This window comes from Pinus tabuliformis, chromosome 8 (assembly GCF_031772625.1).
Source record: "Pinus tabuliformis cultivar Carrire ecotype Pingquan chromosome 8, CPIR1, whole genome shotgun sequence".
NCBI classification, from domain to species: domain Eukaryota; kingdom Viridiplantae; phylum Streptophyta; class Pinopsida; order Pinales; family Pinaceae; genus Pinus; species Pinus tabuliformis.
The window spans coordinates 1,400,379,552-1,400,399,137 of record NC_142294.1 but is presented as its reverse complement, the minus strand read 5'-3'; the positions used below and the strand labels follow the sequence as shown (position 1 = coordinate 1,400,399,137).

The 19,586-nt window shown below is 35.9% G+C and overlaps 1 protein-coding gene across 9 annotated transcripts in view; it reads left to right on the top strand.

Moving 5' to 3' along the window:
• Positions 1–1,709: 1,709 nt before the first annotated feature.
• The window catches only part of LOC149240789 (lysine-specific demethylase JMJ13-like), a 32,979-nt gene continuing 15,102 nt past the window's right edge, over positions 1,710–19,586 (top strand). For 2 of the 9 annotated variants that reach the window (XR_016246546.1, XM_089373828.1), the window contains exons 1-12: positions 1,710–1,858; positions 2,055–2,475; positions 4,542–5,249; positions 5,641–5,797; positions 5,887–6,106; positions 6,227–6,280; positions 6,403–6,482; positions 6,568–6,845; positions 7,018–7,392; positions 7,716–7,972; positions 8,074–8,181; positions 8,482–8,604. Coding sequence is in view for 8 of the 9 variants with exons in the window: in XM_089373828.1 (XP_089229954.1) it covers positions 5,033–5,249; positions 5,641–5,797; positions 5,887–6,106; positions 6,227–6,280; positions 6,403–6,482; positions 6,568–6,845; positions 7,018–7,392; positions 7,716–7,972; positions 8,074–8,181; positions 8,482–8,604 (1,869 nt within the window). In the remaining variant the exon portion in view is untranslated. Of the gene's footprint in view, positions 1,859–2,049; positions 2,476–4,541; positions 5,250–5,640; positions 5,798–5,886; positions 6,107–6,226; positions 6,281–6,402; positions 6,483–6,567; positions 6,846–7,017; positions 7,393–7,715; positions 7,973–8,073; positions 8,182–8,481; positions 8,605–19,586 lie in introns of all 9 variants that reach the window. The other 7 variants (XM_089373822.1, XM_089373826.1, XM_089373823.1 and 4 more) reach the window with 7 other exon arrangements.

Here is a 19,586-nt window from a genome sequence, read left to right as displayed (position 1 = left end):
TGAGATGATTTATAAATTATAAAATATAGGTTTATTTAAATTTGAGTTGATAGAGTTCAGGCTTCTGTGATCCATAACAATTTAGAGAGAGAATCTTCGGCGAAAATCACATGGAAAATCATTTGTCGACGCGTTTCGAACCAACCAGTGTGGTTCATCATCAGGACAAGTTGAGTTATTTTTGGAAAAATTTTGGAAGTTTTTTTAGTGGTTTTTATGATTTAATTTTTCTAAAATCTGGCATGAATTTATTGAAATCACAAGTTTGATGGATAACTCATACATAAAGGGTTTTTGAGCGGGTTGAATCCATATGTATAGTCAAAAATGAAATCACAAGTTTGATGGGTAACTTGTGCACAAAGGGTTTTTCAACGTGTTAAATCCATATAGAAAAAAGAAAGAAAGAAAGAGTTTTGACGTCTACAAGGCTAAAGATAGCCTATGGGACATATTGTTTCTTCATCTGCTTGATGTATTCGACCCTTTTTCTGTGAAGCTTCAAAATAAATGCTCCCAGCTTCTAGACAAACCCCTCGCTAAATAGATTATCCCAAGAGCTAACTACGAGCATATCTGTATAACTTTCCATGTTGTCTTTGAAAGCCTCACATTCTAAAATGAAATGTTTTTTCCCTGTTGTCTTTGAAAGCCTCACATTCTAAAATGAAATGTTTTTCTGTTCCCACTTTTATGGAAGAACAAAGAATGCACATTCTTTCTTCCCACACTTCCTTTGGTCTTTTCCAGAGCCTTGTTTCACAACGGAGTTGGTGAGAATTAGTCCTTAACTGAGCAATAAGAATTTTGGCTCTCCAAGAGATATTGACCTCTATGTATACTTTTGGTTGATGACTATGAGTGGGATTAAACACTTCAATATCGTATTTTTTCTTTCTTCCTAGCTCATTATCCCAAGTAGGCTTGTGGAACTTTTCAATAACAAAAGCTTTTATCTCTTTACAGTTTGGCTCTCGAAGAGATATTGACCTCTATGTATACTTTTGGTTGATGACTATGAGTGGGATTAAACACATCAATATAGTATTTTTTATTTCTTCCTAGCTCATTATCCCAAGTAGGCTTGTGGAACTTTTCAATAACAAAAGCTTTTATCTCTTTACGATTTATGGGACACCCGTTCAAACAAATACCCCATTTACTAAACCATTTGTTATTTCGCTACATCCAAGTTTTTTGCTCTTGAACAATCTATCATTAAAAACAACCTTAGGCCATCTTCCCTCTTTCATTTGCTCAATTTTTTTTAAATATCTTATGACTCGCACTATAGCAATTTTCCGCCCAATTCCAACTCCACAAAAATCAAAAAATCACATTAAAAACAATTTCATATAAATTTAATTATATAAATATTACAAATTTAATAAGAATATTAATAACAATATTAACTACTATGTAGCTAAATGGATAGGGTTCACTATATAATAAAATCACTTTCATAATACAAATTATAGTCATTATATCTGTGATAGCGATAATTAACGATAATGATTAGTGTAACCGTATTAATCCCGCCAAACGTATGACACGTGTCATCGTCAAAATTCCGACGTGAAAAGACGGCGGGCGTCATTATCGAACGTCGACGTGATTGGCAGGGACAGACGGTCAACTGCACTCAACTGCATTAATGTCGTTTTCAACTCCCCGTCTCCCTTCCCAAAATAAAACCAACAGCTGCCTTCTACCCGTTTTCAGCCCGGCCCCCCGTTTGGTTTTGCACTTTTACGCCTATTTTTGTATTTTCGAAAATTTTTAATTAAATTTTCTAGTCTACCGCACAGCAGCAGCTACAGGGGCGTCGGAACGCGAAATTCATGGCGCCAATGAACAGGTTAATTGCTGTAATCCCATTTTTCCTTTAATTTTTTCTCACCAGTGTTTTTCCTTATTTTTTTTTAACCAGTAAGATAATTTTTCGGGCGTGGAATGTCTCTGTAATTCTGTCTGGAATACTTTACATTGTAAATATCGTTCAATCTGTTGGCTTTATAAGCAATGTGTGTTGATTTTAATGGCGTCAAGGGCAGGAATTTTTCCTTGGAGCTCCTGGCACGGTGCCCTGCCCCGACAAATTTTGCTCCGTCATTTACCTTTGGCTAACTTGCGGTCTGCAAGAGAAACGTTCCGTGAAATCCTGCAGCGTTTCGAACGTTTTTTTATCATGTCGAGGCAGTTTGTTCCATGTTACTGTGCAGTTTCGAACTATTGCGATGGTAATTTTGGTGCTCTGGCGTTTGAGCGATTTCTGCATCGTGAAATGAGGTATCTAGGGTTTCTCAGCGTGTTGTTGGGTTTGTATGAGGGGGTTATGGGGTAATGTGGCATGTATCCGGGTATTATGATTTATTCAATGATGTTACAGAGGTCATTGGTTCCCTCGTCACGGAGATCAGGGCTTCTTTGGTCCTCTAGGGTCACCGGGATTGCTATGGGCGAAATTGTAAGCAGGTATGATGATTAAAAAATTGTAGGCCGTACCTTTTGGTTTTCTAGGGTCACCAGAATTACTATGAGTGAAATTATAAGCCTATGAAGCATAATAATCGAAAATAATTCGCAAGTGACCGGTGTAACCTTCCAAACCGTTCTGAAAACGTTGATGCCTAGGAGGTATGGAGATACTACATTCACGCTGTCTGTTCGCTGATTCAAAATCAAAATGAAAATTCAATTTATCATATTCAAGCCATTATTTGGCGTTTTTTCAGTCCTTACTCTCACATGCTTTCTAAAGAAATGTAAATCACAGCAACTGAGTAAGCTCTCTTTCTCTCAACTCTCGGGCTTACACGTTGGAAATCATTTTCAGATCTTTTGATGGCTGATATTTTTCTCCTGTTTTTCATATTTTTCTTACCGTCGGTGGTTTCGACCACTTAAATTTGCACTTTTTAAGATATTTTTTTCTCCTGTCTCGTATACGAATCCTTAGGCCTTTTGCGTATCTGTACACCTTGGAATTCATTTTCAAACTCTTTGATAGCCGGTCTGTTTTTGTTGTTGTTTATCATTTTTCATACACTCTGGTTTTTTTTTTAACACACTTGCAACAATTTTTTTTCACGTGTTTCTACAAGGATTCCATCAAGCTTTTCCGTATCTGTACACCTTGGAAATAATTTTCAGAACCTTTGATGGGTGCCTTTTTTGTATTGTTGTTCATTTTTCTGAACCAGTTAGATTTGCATTTACAAGAAATTTTTTTGGCCGGTCTCCTCCATGAATCCTTCGGGCTTTGCATATCTATATCCCTTGGAACTAGTTATTATTATTATTATCCGATTTTAATGCCAGGGCATACCAAATTGGTGTATGGGTATGAGACCCCTTGTTTGTGGGACAAGAGACCCACCTCTGCTCAGCTATTTGGATTTGACTGGATTTGACTGCTATCGTTCAGCTCTGGTTTTGAACCACTCAGCTCTGATTTTGAACCTCTAACTTCTTAAGAACTTTTTAGGAGAAAACACATGCTCTTAGCTTTTTCCTGCCATTTTTCATATTACTTAAATTTTCAAATTTCAATAATTTTTTAGCCTGTTTCCTCGAAGAATCCTTCAGGCTTTTGCGTATTTGTAAACTAAAGCCCTGAATCAATATTCTTCCATTTTAAATTTCTTCTAACTTTCAGCTGTTGATTTGTTAGGACCGCATAATTCTTTTTGAGTAACCTTATTGACATTAACCTTCTTATCTCAATGATCTGTCTTACATGGTTGGTAAAGAAGCCCAAGGGGTTATATCAGTCCAGAAAATTTTTGGTTCGAATCTCCTGGGTGAGGGACACTAGTTTACACTGACAAGTTTACTAGTTTACTAGAATGCTATCCATTAATGTGGGAAAGCATCCGTCGGGCTTACTTGTGAGGTTTTTCTTGGAGGGAAAAAAATGGCTGCTGTATTCAGCTAGCCTGCATATGACTGTATTCTGAAATATGCTAGTTCATAACAAAGTTACGGCTTTCGTCACCAATGGATGTCTTGGAGCGCTTATTTATTTTGCATAATTTTGGTTATGTTTAATGACCCAAAGAATTTCATTTGCTGATATGTCAGAACATGTCAAAGATAGGGGGTAAAACAATAAAGGAAAATTATTTTCAGAGGGAAAGATGACGTGGGTTTGGCGCAGTGACCCTTTTATGTTTTGACATCAGCTGGTTGGTTGTATCTTCCATGTGAGATTCCCCAAAAAATATCATTACGGTTTAATATGCTGTAATTCTTCAGCATTTATCTTTCATTTCCTATCAAGTAATGATGCTGTTAACTGATATCTTTCAGCGTTCAATTTGATATTAACTAGCCTCTTAGTCTACACAACTTCATTTATTTTTTTCTTTTGATTCCTCATATTGAAGAGTGTTGTTCTTTTGATTCCTGATATTGAAGAATGTAGGAGACTACTATTGTTTTTTCTTGACTTTTTCCATGGTTAATTCACAAGTTCTTCCTTAGCATTCGTGTAGCTTGCATACTATATTGGCACTTAACTCCACTTATGTTGCTTACAGATTTTGTTGTGCTGGTTTGGCTGGATTCAGAGGAGTGTATATGTGATTAAGCATAATGTATTCTGATTTGGATTGAAGCAACCCAATGCTGCAGTCAGGACTCAGAACATAATAGATACTGGAAGTTCTTTGGAGAGCTTAGCTGCATGAAGATTATGACATTCATCCCTTTGCACTAAGGTTTGATACATCGGAGTTTGAGTTGTCAAAATAGCTCTTTCCTATGAAGTAGATAGACAAGCAGTTGTCTGTAGGCTTTTGCAGGTTCCATTTTTCGCATGGCAGATAAGATTTGAGTAGCTATATGTGCATTCTTTGGTTCTATTTCGTAAGCCACCCTTTTTTGTTACGTGTTTTATTTAAAAGATAAAGCGTGTCAGCAAAAAGTGTGCAATGTCCTTCATTCTTATTCAAGTAGTGGAGCAGAAGGAAATGTTGTCATAACAAGAATAACGATAGAGCTTCTGGTGATTGCCTCGACAAATCAGACTATGGTCAGCATGGTGAGAAGTGAGGATGATTTTTTACATGGAAAAGATGATAGAAATAATTTCAAAGAAATAAAATGCAAGGCCAATATGGTGGGTTCCGATGGAATGAGTTGGATAAATGAGATACCCATCTGCCCAACCTTTTATCCAACAATGGAAGAGTTTGAAGATCCTTTGTCATATCTTGAAAAAATTGCTCCCGCGGCATCAAAATTTGGTAAGCTTCTCTATGGTCTTGGACATTCTAGGAATTTGCTTTTTCTCAGGACATTTTGAGATTGCCTTGGTTTCAGGTTAAAATGCTTAGAAATTAGCTTCACGTATATAGAGATATATAGAAAAAGGGCTGTGGTCGTTTGTAAATTGTGACTCCCTGTCATTGGTTATAAGCTTGAATTAATTACGTCTGCTACACCATCTCTTGTTTTTTATTTTTTGTTGTAGTTGCCCAGCCAAATATATAAAAAACATTTCCAAGTTAATCTGCATCATGCGAATGAGTTGCTGAGTGTCTCTTGAGTTTTCTTACTTTTGATTTTAATAATTCACAATATATGAAAATACAGCGAACATTTTGTATAGTCTAATTTTGCTTTACCATGACACAGGGATTTGCAAGATTGTCTCTCCAATTTCCACATCAGTGCCTGCTGGGGTGGTTCTAATGAAGGAGAAGTCTGGATTCAAGTTTACTACTAGAGTGCAGCCCCTAAAAGTGGCAAAATGGGATTCTGATGATCTAACCAAATACTATATGAGTGGAAGGCAAGATAATATCTAGACAACATATTCGATAAACAAAATTAATTAGATTTTTAATTCATGCCGTCTGATTTGTTGGAACTGTGTTTCAGGAAATATTCCTTTCGCGAATATGAGAAAATAGCAAACAGGCTATTTGCTCACAAATTTTCTACTTCTGCAAACTTGCCTGCTAAATTCGTAGAACAGGAATTTTGGCATGAGATAACTTCTGGGAAAACTGAGTTTGTTGAATATGCCTGTGATGTTGAGGGGAGTGCCTTTTCAAGATCAGCGAATGATCCACTTGGAAATAGCAAGTGGAACTTAAAGGTTATTTTTGAGTAGATTTAAAATGGAGTTCAAGTTCCTTAGGTGTTCTCTGCAAGTTTAGGATATGATAGCATGAACTCATTTTGATACTCACCCCTTGATTTCCAAATATTGGTGCAGGATGTTTCAAGGCTTAATAAGTCAGTATTGCGACTTCTTGAAACTTCAATTCCCGTAATGGACCTTGGCTTCTTGATTCTTCTTTAGTCTTGTGGGAATTGCATTGTCTTTCTGCAGCAGTTATCTCCTAATCATATTGCTATCAGTATCTCACAGAATTTTTATACTGGTTGCAGGGTGTAAGTGATCCAATGCTTTACATTGGAATGCTTTTCAGCATGTTTGCATGGCATGTTGAAGATCATTTTTTGTACAGGTAGAAACTCTTTTTATACTATATTTGAGAAACATTGATATATTAGTTCAGAGAAGCTAATTGTGAATTTAACTTACCATGGCAGCATTAACTATCACCACTGTGGTGCATCTAAGACATGGTATGGTGTTCCTGGCCATGCTGCTTATGATTTCGAAAATGTAGTCCGGAAATATGTGTATGATGGGGAAATACTTATGCATGAAGGAGTGGACGCAACATTTAATTTGCTAATAGGAAAAACAACAATGTTCCCCCCAGAGATATTATCTGAACATGAAGTTCCTGTTTATAAAGCTGTGCAAGAGCCTGGGGAATTCGTTATTACATTTCCTCAAGCATACCATGCAGGCTTTAGCCATGGTAAAGATATTGACATTTATGTATATATTGCCATTCTTTGTTTTATCTTTAGCTGTATCTGGTTTTCCTGTCAACATTTTCATTGCCATGGTCAAGAATAATGAGGCCATGTTCACTGCAATAGACCGTTTTCTCAAACATCTACTAAGAAATCTAAAGTTTTTTTTTATAGGTTTTAATTGTGGCGAGGCAGTAAACTTTGCGTTGGCTGATTGGTTTCCATTTGGGGCAGCCGCTTGTAAACGATATGAGAATCTAAACAGACAGCAGATTTTGCCTCATGAACAGCTACTGTGCAAAGAGGCAATGCTTCTCGCTAATAACAGATCGAGTTCTGGAAACAGAACCGAATGGTGTCTGATGGTTACTTTTGTTCGCCTTATAAGACTCCAACATTATTATTGTTGGTTTCTGAAGAAGCAAGAAGCAGATATATTTTACTCCTCGGGTCACAATAGCAATGTTCTATGTGGTGTCTGCAATCATTGGTGCTATATGGCATTTGGTATATGCCAATCCAGTATGCATTTTGTGTGTCTGAATCATGGTATGACTTGACTTCACTTTATGTCTTTTGATCTTTCCTACATTGTTTCAGAGTATGCAGAAAATGATAAAATTCATGGTGGTGAAGTCAGCCCCATTTTTTGATGACTTGAAACAAGTGGATTTGGTTTAATGGAAAGCAGGCAGAACTTGCCAACTAGCTGTTACAAGCCTGTTGCACATGGGGTCATCATGTGCATACAATATATAGCCTTTAATGCCAAAGATGGATTAAAGTTGGTGACAAAGTGTCAGGACCTCTGCTATTTAGCAATTTCTCCTTATTATGTTTCTTGTTTTGACTTTATATTTTCTGACTTGTAGCAATGCAGTGCGAATGTGGTGGCATGCCAACTATCTATGTAAGAGAAGATATTTCTGAGATGGAAGCAGTAGCTCGGACATTTGAACAGGAGCTAGGAGTTCTGGATGAATGTTTAAAAGAGCTACCTGTTTTGCTTGAGGAATACAATGATTACGTTCCATACTCAGCTTTTATTTCGAAGAAATGTCAAAAACACATTTTGACTTCCTCGTATGAAAACCAAATTCATGCTTCTGAAAAGAAAGCTCATAATGAGGTTTGTAGCATAGAAATTTGCATTGCAATAACCTTCGCTTGCATTAAATCCTATGTTTTTAACAGGTTTGATAACGTACATGTTTTCACTTCTAATTGCAGAAGAGTTATATCTTATATAGTAGCAATGAGAGCTCTGATTGTGAACCATTTATGGTCAAGCGACAGTGCAAAACTTTTTCTGAGAAAATAATTGCAGATGAAGACATGGTAAGAAGGGTGATTCTCTATATATTCCTATTCTATGATTCACGTGTTTTCCAATTTCACTACAATTGTAAGCTTTTCTTATCTTGCTTTCTTGGGGCATAACATGATTGCTTGGCTTACACGTCCAAATGAAGATGTACAGAGGCAATGCAACCACAATTTTGACTCTTTAAGTGACTTTTCATAACTGAATTAATTATAGACATGTGCATGCATTTGTTTTCCAAGCATTAGGCACAAATTTGTATCCTATGTTTTTAACAGGTTTGATAACGCACATGTTTTCACTTCTAATTGCAGAAGAGTTATATCTTATATAGTAGCAATGAGGAGAAAGCTGATGAGAACTCTGATTGTGAACCATTTATGGTCAAGCGACAGTGCAGAACCTTTTCTGAGAAAATAATTGCAGATGAAGACATGGTAAGAAGGGTGATTCTCTATATATTCAAATTCTATGGTTCACGTGTTTTCCAATTTCACTACAATTATAAGCTTTTCTTATTTTGCTTTCTTGGGGCATAACATGATTCCTTGGCTTACACGTCCAAATGAAGATGTAGAGGCAATGCAACCACAAATTTGACTCTTTGAGTTATCATAACTGAATTAATTATAGACACATGCATGCATTTGTTTTCCAAACATTAGCCACCTCTTTGCATCAAAAGGCCCCTTTGCGTCATCATCAAGAAAACTGCAATCAGTATCTACAAAACATGTGACTGTTTACGGGCAGTATTTATTTTTGAATCCCCATAATATGATAATACTGTTCATAGAAGTTGCTCATATTTGGTAGACTCCAGGATGTTATGATCTACGTTCAAAAGTGGGTCGAAAGGGTTGCCGGGGAAAAAATATAGAAAACTGAAACAGAACAGATCACAGAGTTTGGTGTATGCTTAAAGCAAGAATTTTGCAATTTGCTGGATTTTGTAAACCAAAATAAGCATATATTTTCTTCTTTTTATTGATAATAAATGCACTTGCAAACTTATGGATTTATTTTAAACTGAACAAGTAATTATGTTAAGCAACAAAACAATACATGCTGTCCCAGCTACACCTGTAGGTAGTGATATATCCAAAGGATGGGAGAAGCATTATATTCTCATCAGCTTTCTTATACATGCCAAAATATAGTAAATTTAACTGTTGTAACTTGTAAATAACTCAAAAGGGTTTGAAAATACATTTTTCTTATTAAAACAAAGGCTTGAATGAAAGAAGTGGTAAGTAGAGTGGCAGTAAATCACAATCCTATAGTTCTGGATTTCCAAAGAGGGCCACTGCCTCAATCTTCGTTGTTGTCATCCATGTTCTCATACAGTGTCAATGCTGATAGCATAGACCTTAGTGAAGGAGGACTATGGTTTTGTATCTTGTTGCCACATGGGTTATGACATTTGTCAAATTATGGTCATGTCTTCTCTACCTGATCAACTATATCCTCAAGGTTGCTTGCTTCTTGTTGCAAAGTTGGAGCCCATATTTGATTCTTTCTACTTCTGCTTTCAGGGTTTCTGTTTGCTTCTTCCATAATTCATTATGACAATGGAATTGGTGAACTTAATTGTGAAGTTTGCTAACCACCTAATCGAATAAATCTCTTGATACATATGCAAAGCAATCCATTTTGGATGCAGCCAGGAACTGAGAATTGAATAGAATGAGTAGCTTGAGGTAGAGCTAGGATAATTATAAAGTTCTTGCTTTGTGTACAATGGTTTGATTGGCCACCTTGTCTGTCTCCCATATTAATTTTTTGGCAACATGTGTAATGTTTATAAATTCAATACTCTGCTTGGCCCATGAGAGATGGTGGGTTGTCCTCTTGATATTAATTTTGTATGGTTTAGATTTATTGCCCATCATCTTCTTGCTTGGTACAAATTTTCTGTTAATTGGAGATTAAGAATTCCCCTTTCTTAAGCAAGTCCAAACTTCTTTAATAAAACATGAGCCCCGGCCCCCAACTTAATTAGTTGCACTTCTAGGCTTAAATCATAAACCTCCAATTTCTTAGCAAGTGAGGAACGACTTCTTTGTCCCATCTCTATTTGAATGTTAACTTTTTGGAAAGTAACAAATAGAATACAAACCATAGGGACTCAGAGAGCAACTTATAATATTCTATAACTTCAATTGGAAATCAGGAGTCAGGACTAATAGTTTTTAATGTATTTTAATTAAAATTTAAGTGTCCACTAGTGGCTAAGGATGGCCATTGGGGCTGCAAAATGTACAGTTATTAAAATTTACATTGGTTGAGCGTAATGCATCTTCAAAACATGGAAGTATCAAGAAATACACAGGAGATGTAGTAAAACAAGTTGTACAAAAAATACAGTGGAGAAAAAGATAAGTCAAATGGGTAAAGTGTTAGCTTTGCGGGTTACTCCAAAAGTGTTTACACCATGTTTAGGGTGCCTCAGATCTGGTTCATGTGGGATAAGTTGTCCTATAGGGCTGAAACTTATCAACATAGTTTGTTATCTTTTCTCTTTGAATTTCCTGGAAGAGTTGGCTGTTAGAAACTGAAATATTATATTCTTTTCATTTCTGTTTCATACTCTATTTCATAACAGCCTTAAGGCTGAAAATTCACAGGGTCAAGATCCAGGAAACCTCTAGTCTAAGAGGCAAAATTTTTGTCTACCATTAAAATCTGAAAAATGTATTTTGCATTGGAAATCTCTACAAAAGGGGATCGAGGATAAGCAGGACACCAAGGTAGAGGTTCTAGAATAACTACTATGGACAAAATGTGTCTTAATACAATGTTAACCGACAACCCTTCTAAGATCCAAGGTTGGGAAAAAGTTGATGATATTTGGGCTGACCGCATTAACTCGGTGGGAATCAAGCCTCAGACATCAAAGGACAAAGAAGAACTCATTCAGATGTGAAGTAAGTTCATGTAAGCCCTGCATACTAAGTTTTACCCCTTAAAGTATCATGATGTCCAATGTATGAAATGGAAAAATCTAGCAGGCGTAGTGCAAAGCCTCACTAGGCAGATCCAAAACTCATGGCAACAAGATATTGACTACCACTGACACCTCAGCAGCCTGTCTCCAACTATTTAGTGGTAAGTAAACCACAAGGGAGACTTTCCTACATATAGATCACATAAGGGATTATTCAATAAGGAGGGTTCAAGGTGATGGATAGGTCTAATGATTGGGATAGGGTATTGGTGGAGCCAGGAGGGCTAAGATGTTCTTTACTAAAGTTCAAGCACTCTATCCATAGACCAATTAGATAGCTGTTAGAAGTTAGGGTTTTATAGATTCTCAACATTATGACATGTATGTCATATAACAGTTAGAAGAAATAGTTTTGCAATGATAAAGTAAAGGATCAAGACTATTAATTAGATATGCAAGGTATATGGTCTGTAATTGAGTTCTAATGGCTGAAACATGGATAAAACAGCAATACAATGATGACCTCAGCCCTAGAATTAGGGTCTTGTAATGCAATTCATGCTAGATTTGCTTTTTATCAATTGTTTAATGCTAAGTTGCATGAAATGGGGAAACGGGTACGAGTTTCCAAAACGGGCATGGGTACGAAACATGACCCCCCCAAATTTTGGAAACGGTGAAACACAATATATATATATATATATATTAGGACATTTAAGAAATATGTGCAATCATAAAGCATATATCATACATTCTAATTTTTTACATTATGAGTAAATTGTCAATGCATAAACTATAAGTCTCTAAATTTACATTACATTTACTCATGAATGATCACATAATGAAAATAGCAATATCCAAAATCAGCCACGAGAAATTTCTAATTTCTTGTCTCGTGTTTGGTTGGGAGTCTCCTCCTACATAGTCGAATGACTTTAGTGCTCTTGATTAAATACAAGTTCCATACCCTAGTATCCTACGTGCTCTTCATTATTGGCAGTCTCCCCTGCATAGAGGGCTTGGTTCTCTTGATTAAATACAAGTTCCATACCCTAGTACATGACAAAATCCAATGGAAACATTGCAATCACCCCAATCCTGAAATCCTAAAAATAGATAAGTCTGCTGGATTTTGAGTGAGATCTAAAATTCTACTTTCTCCATATGAAATCCAATGAGGGCGAAACCACTCTCAAACATCCTGAGTCATTTCATGGTAATGTTAAAAATTTAAGTAAAAGGATGAAAATGAGGCATCCAAAAGATATTTTAGTCGCCCAATAAAAAATTAGAAGCGAAAAAATAAAAAATAAAAAAATACAAGAAAAAATCAATTTAGAAGAGGAAACTCTGTCTTACGACCTGGAAACACGTTTTTGGTTGTACTGGCCATGTTTCCTTCTCAAGAAACGGGCTAGTACAATCGGAAACACATTTTCAGGCTGTACGGTACAAGTTTCCTCGTTTCCGTTTTGTTTTCGGCTGGAAACGGACCTTTCTCCAATGTTTCCTGCAGCTTCGGTTTAATGCAATCCCTACTAAAAGGGCAATAACACATCAAGCAGAATTACTTTTTAGCAATATTTGAAGGAAACCCTAACTCTAGATATCTAGAATTTTAGAAAGAAGAGAGAGAAAATGTTTATAGAAGAGAGATTGATTACCACTAGCTAGAGTAGTGCCTTGATCTAAATGGGCAATGGAGTTACCTAGGGCAAATTCAATGGAGATGGCCTTAATGAAGAGGGTGAGAGGGCTCAAGCCTCTTTTTACAAACCTTAGTGGCTTCCTTAAGGGGGAGATTTTAAGTTCAAGAGATGCACAATTTAGAGTTCTCTTGAAGGATTCAATGAAAACAATTTTGCATAGCATAAGGAATCAAGATTTTAAGATAGGTATAGCGATTTTAACCATGGCTCAATAAAAACCATAATTTACATAAAATAACATGCAAAATATAGAATAAAAAATAAACTTACAAGAATTCCACAAGAATCTCTTTTTTCAATCCCAAGAAACCATCCTAAAGCAAAATCCTTATCCAAGAGCAAGTCACACCATAGAATCACATCGTGGCCAAGTAGAAAAGAAAACAAGCTAATGCAACACTTCCAAAGAGAGAGAAGTGTGATTATGAATGATGAGTGAGTGAATAAGACTCCCCTCTATTTATATGAGGGTAACCAAGCCCTATTTCACTAATTTTACAATAAGTTTACCTGAGCGTTCAACTAGGCCAAAAGTCACAAGCCGACCTTGATATAGCTTTAAAACATAACAAAATGCCAAAAATGACCCACACATGAGAGTAAAATGGTCTCCACCATGATGTCATCCTCCAAAGTAGGTAATAATGCATCAAGGAATTGAGGCCAAGGTCCAACACTGCTCCTCACTCCAAGAAAATCCCAAAGTGCACGTGTACATCTCCAAAAGGTGCCTCCTTCACCATGATGTCATCCAAAAGAGGCCCTATCCCATTCTTTTTATGCATGTGGGAGTGACGTGGGCGTCAAAGAGGGATGTCTAATGTGCTAGCCCGCCCAAGTCATCTCAGTGATAACCATCCTAATTGGGTTTCAGAACATGGTACCGTCCATCAAACAGGGTCAAGGCCGGCCGAGCGGTGTCTTGGGTCCATTTGGGCACATCATCAAATAGTGCAATGCCCAAACTTTCAAGCTCAACATTTCAACATCTGGAGGCTCATGAAAAGGTGTAGTATCATGTGGAAGCCGCTCAAGACCCAATGCTCATAGGGGCAATGTTGAGGCTACAAAGTCAAGTCTTCTCTAAGAACAGGGCAAAGAACCCATTGGAAGGTGCTAAATAAGAGTGAAGCTACCCCTTGAGGGATTTCTACTGCATATATGATGATTCCTGAACAAAACGTCTCAAGATCAAGTGAGATCATCTTCCCTAGGGACATGAAACCATTAAAGAATCATATTGAACCATATCTAATGTTAGAGGCACATAAATACTTCACACAAAACTCACCTTCAAATGTCTAACTAGATCAGGATTTGTAAACAAGTTACCCCACTTATGTTAGGGATGATTAGGTCAAGAACTCTGTTGACCACTATGTGTCAATGACCCATAGCAGTACACCCCCTTTTTTCGCAAAAGGGATAGCCCCTGTTGACCACTATGTGTCAATGACCCATAGCAGTACACCCCCTTTTTTCGCAAAAGGGATAGCCCCTGATCAATTTGTCCGTGCCGTTTAGCTATCATCATCAGCATGATCACCATGTTATAATGTTAGAGGCACATAAATACTTCACGCAAAACTCACCTTCAAATGTCTAACTAGATCAGGATTTGTAAACAGGTTACCCCACTTATGTTAGGGATGATTAGGTCAAGAACTCTGTTGACCACTATTTGTCAACGACTCATAGCAGTGCACCCTTTTTTTTCGCAAAAGGGATAGCGCCTGATCGATGTGTCCGTGCCGTTCAGCTATCATCATCAGCCTGATCACCATGTTATAATGTAAACCTACTTTGCATATATATGATGTAAATAATTTCAGCAAATCCGTGTCATGTATGTAATTTCCTAGGTAAACCTACTTTTTTGGTGACGATCTACATTTAGGAGTTTTTTTGTCTCACCGATCCATTCTCGGATGGTCGACAAAGTTTTCCTTCAGTCTTAATCCAAAGTCGGAATGGATTTTGTTACTGGGATCTTAGGCGAGTTCTAGTGTTCTAGATCGAGTCTATGTAAAAGTGTTTTGGGAATAATCCTAACTATTTGGTTAGGTCATTTTATTACAAATTGTTTGGTCTGTTGGATTATATTTGTGTCGTAGAAATGGATAGTCTGTGAGGGTCTATTACAAATGGGTTTTCCTCCTTATGATGTAAAAAATATGAAAATCATGATGTAAAGTGTCTTGAGGGTTGGAAAAGTAATTTATCCCCCCATAGGTTAATTAATTAAATTTTCTGGCAAAAAAAGAATTAAAATCCTAAGCAAAAAATTTACTTAATTCTAGGCTCTAGGTAAATTTAAATTCTCCAAAGACAAAATTCGTCGGTTCTTAAAAATTAAATTTTAAAAGGTCCCGGGGCTAAGGCAAATTAATTATTTTGATAAATTTTAAACCTTTGATCCCTGGCATTAAGTCAAAGTCAAAATGTTGGGGAAATTAAATTTTTGAGTTAATTAAAATACATTTAATTAAAAAAATTCAAAATTCCTCAAAAATTAAATATTTTGATAGATGAGATTAAAATAAATTTTAATCTTCATCAACGGTTGAGATTGCTTTAACGAGGATCACTCGAACTAGCCGTTGGAGGATTTATCTTTAAATAGGAAGTCATTTGTTTGTCGATTCATCTGACCTTTGAGTCGTGTGCTTAATAAGAAGCTCTTGTGTAATCTTTTTTCTGGATAATAAATGACTTTGGGGTTAAGTTTTGCTGGTGTTACTCTTCATGGGAATACTATAAGATGGGTTGTTTTCATGCATAATTTTTTTAAAGCCATTGATGATAGCTTCTAAAGAGTGATTTGAGTACATGTATCTTGCTCAGTTGTTAGGGTTTGAATAATAATCTAAATTTTAAACGTAATAGCAGGTATCTCTATTTGTCTGAGTTTTATTATTATTTTCTCACTCTATTTTTAATGGCTAGATTGAGTTTTGCAGGAAAATCTTGATTTTAGATCCTCGGGCGTTAGGGGAAGTTTTCAGTTGGACCATCTAACTCCCAATTCGTGTTTTCTGAGGAGTCCAGTAAAATTAGTCTCGAGCTTCTCATAAGATTTTTTATTGGTGATGCACAAAGGGTTTCGAGCTAGCACTTCCTTAAAATTTAAAAATTTAATTTTTGTGTGTGGAAAATTGATAGATCTGGCTATTGAGAGCCTTAGATTATTAGATCTGGGAGTGGAGTTGGACTCATACTCCTTAGATTTGATAGATCTACCATTTTTGTGCATAGATCTGTATTTTTTTTGGTTTTCTGACTTGGGTTTCTGGGGTTTTATTTATTTTTGTATATCTGGGTTCTGGTTTTTTTTTTTTGGTTCATTTTTATGACTTTGTGTTTTGATTTTTTTATTTTCATTTTTGATTTCATTCAAAAAATATTTAAAAAACATTAAAAATCTAAAAAATTAAAAAATTTCAATTTTTTTTGGTGACTTTGATTGCTAATGAAATAAATCAAAAGCATAGCTTAAGCCCTCACATTTATTTTTTTTTAATTTTTATGTGGCCTATGGCCCATAAAAATTTAAATTTAATTAATTACTTTTGATTTTTTTATTTGTTTGGTCACATTAAAAAATTTAATTGCCACATTAAATTAATCGCATAAGGGATAATTAAAATTCAAATTTAAAGTTCCTTGGTGTTCTTTCGTGGCAGTGATTTCTCTATTGTTAGGTGCGATTAATGTTTTAAAATCATTGACTATTGGAGAATGATAAGTTATTCTAGGTCTGAGTTATTAATGAAAATTATTTTAAATCTAGAATATCCTACGTGTTAAAGTTTTGAGCATTCACACTTAATTGTTCATGATCGTCGCTTTGCCACATTATAAATTGCTTTGGGTAACTTGTTTTTATTTAGTCTTTGGTTAATTGAATATAAAGGCACTGGTCTATAATCATTTCTATCTTGTGGTTGTGTCTTGATTGTATTAATGTTTAATCTATTCATTTCAGTTAATCAAGACTCATTTACATACGTTAAGTTGTCCATCTTTAAGTCTCCTAGAGCCTGTGTTCCACAAGCTATTTTCATTCATTCACCTTAGGGACTACCCCCCTTGACTTGTCTAGGAGAGAGTCTAAACAGAGTGGAGTAAGGATTAGAGTGACAACCCTTACTCGGAGCATTGTCGCGGTGCCTAGACACTTTGTGCGACAACAAACCCTATTAGGTGTTTCTAACTTAGAAGGGGAGTGACATGTCCCAGGTTAGCTCATCAATTTATAAATATGTGTGATATGGTGGTCATGGAGTGGGAGAAACTTCACGGAATGTGCCACTGTCATGTGACCAACGAATGGGGTGGTCCAACATCCTGAGTGTAATGATACAAGGAGGGAGCAATCATGGTTGCATGGGTTACCCCTTTCATTGACTTGCTTTTTACACCCTTCTAGTGTGCCTATTACTTTAATGATTTGTATTTATTTGGTGCATAGCTTAGGAGCCCAAGCTTACTATATGCTTTTCCAATACCTCTTTAAAATGTAACAATTTCTGGCTCATCAGGGTTGGGACATTCAAGAATTCTGTTCTTTTGGATGAAGCATTAAATTCTTCGAGGAATTGGTTGATGGTTAATGAGGGGGGTAGAGTTCATGCTTGGCTTTTTTCCATGTGCTAAACATTAGCCCAACCATCTTTTGCATTGTGGCTTTGTATTCTTTTAAATTTCTTTTAGCTGCATCAACCTCCATAGTTTTTGGGCCTTGACTCAAGGATGTGGATAATAGATATAGGGTGCCAATCCCAATGACCAATGATTACCAACACGAATAATGGAGATGGATAATTGGTAGAGTCATGAATAATGGAGATGGATAATTAGTAGAGATGGAAGGTGGTAAGAATGGATTACCTTGGACACACTATATCAATCAGTGCCTCCCTAGTAGTGGCCTTCCTAAACCCTAAGGCTTTAGAGGAAGTCCCATTGGACTAGAGTCAAACACTGACCTCCCAAGTGATTTGTGAAAACAAGGATACACTAGAGATTGGTCAATCATTCAACTTGCCCTGTGATCCATATCAATATGCCCATAACATTAAATGAAAGCACGTGTTGACCACTACGTGTCAACCACCCATAGCAATACACCCTATCGTCTGATCGATGTGTTCGTGTCGTCCAGCTATCATCATCAACTTGATCATTATGTTATAATGTAAACCCATTCTACATGTATATGATGTAAATAATCTTAGCAGATCCCTGTCATGTATGTAATTGCCTAGGTAAACCTACTTTTCTGGTGACAATCTACATTCCGGGAGGTTTTTTGTGTCACCGACCCATTCTCGGATGGTTGGTAGAGTTTTCTTTCAGTCTTACCCCAAAGCCGGAATGGATTTTGTCACTGGGATCTTAGGCCAGTCCTAGTGTTCTAGATTGAGCCTATGTAAAAGTGATTTGGGAATAATCCTAATTATTTGGTTAGGTTATTTTATTACAAATTGCTTGGTCTGTTGGATTATATTTGTGTCGCAAAAATGGGTAGTCTATGGGGGTCTATTACAAATGGATTTTCCCTCTTATGATGTAAAAAATATGAAAATCATAATGTAAAGTGTCTTGATGGTTGGAAAAATAATTTATCCCCTCCTAGGTTAATTAATTAAATTTCCCGACCAAAAATGAATTAAAATCCTAAGCCAGAAATTTAATTAATTCTAGGTCTTAGGTGAATTTAAATTCTCCAAAGGCAAAATTTGTCGGTTCTTAAAAATTAAATTTTAAGAGGTCTAGGGAGTAAGGTAAATTAATTATTTTGATAAATTTTAAGCATTTGATCCCTGGGGTTAAGTTAAAGTCAAAATTTTGAGAAAATTAATTCAAAAATTTAATTTTTGAATTAATTAAAATGCATTTAATTGAAAAATTCGAATTTCCTCAAGAATTTAAAATTTCGACGAATGAGATTAAAAGAAATTTTGATCCTCGTCAACGGTCGAGATTGTTTTGACGAGGATCACTCGAACTAGCTGTTAGGGGATTTATCTTTAAATAGGAAGTCATTTGTCAGTCAATATATCCGATCTTTGAGGCGTGTGCTAAGCGAAAAGCTCTCGTGTAATCTTTTTTTTGAATAATAAAGAAAGAATTTGGGGTAAATCTTTGCTCGTGTTACTCTTCATGGAAATACTGAAAGATGTATCGTTTTTCATGTTTAATTATTTTTTTAGCCATTGATAATAGCTTTTGAAGAGTGATTTGAGTATCAGTATCTTGCTCAGTCGCTGAGGTTTAAGTGATAATTTAAATTTTGAATGTAATAGCAGGTATCTCTATTTATCTGAATTTTATTACTTCCTCGCTCTATTTTGATGGTTGGATTGAGTTTTGTAGGAGAATCTTGATTTTTAGATCATTGGGAGTTCGGGGAAGTTTTTAGTTGGACCAGCTTAATTTGATCTTAGGCTTATCATAAGATTTTTATTAGTGATGCATGAAGGGTTTCGAGCTAAGCACCTCCTTTAAAATTCATTTTATTTTTTATTTTTTATTTTTTTATTTTTAATTTATTATTATTATTATTATTATTATTTTTAATGTGCGAAATTGATAAATATGGCTGTTGAGAGCCTCAGATTATTAGATTTGGGAGCGGAGTTGGACTCGCACTCCTCAGATCTGATAGATCTTCCATTCCTGTGCATAGATTTGTAATTATTTTTGGTTTTTTGACTTGGGTTTTGCTGGGTTTTAGTTTTATCATTGTATATATCGTTTG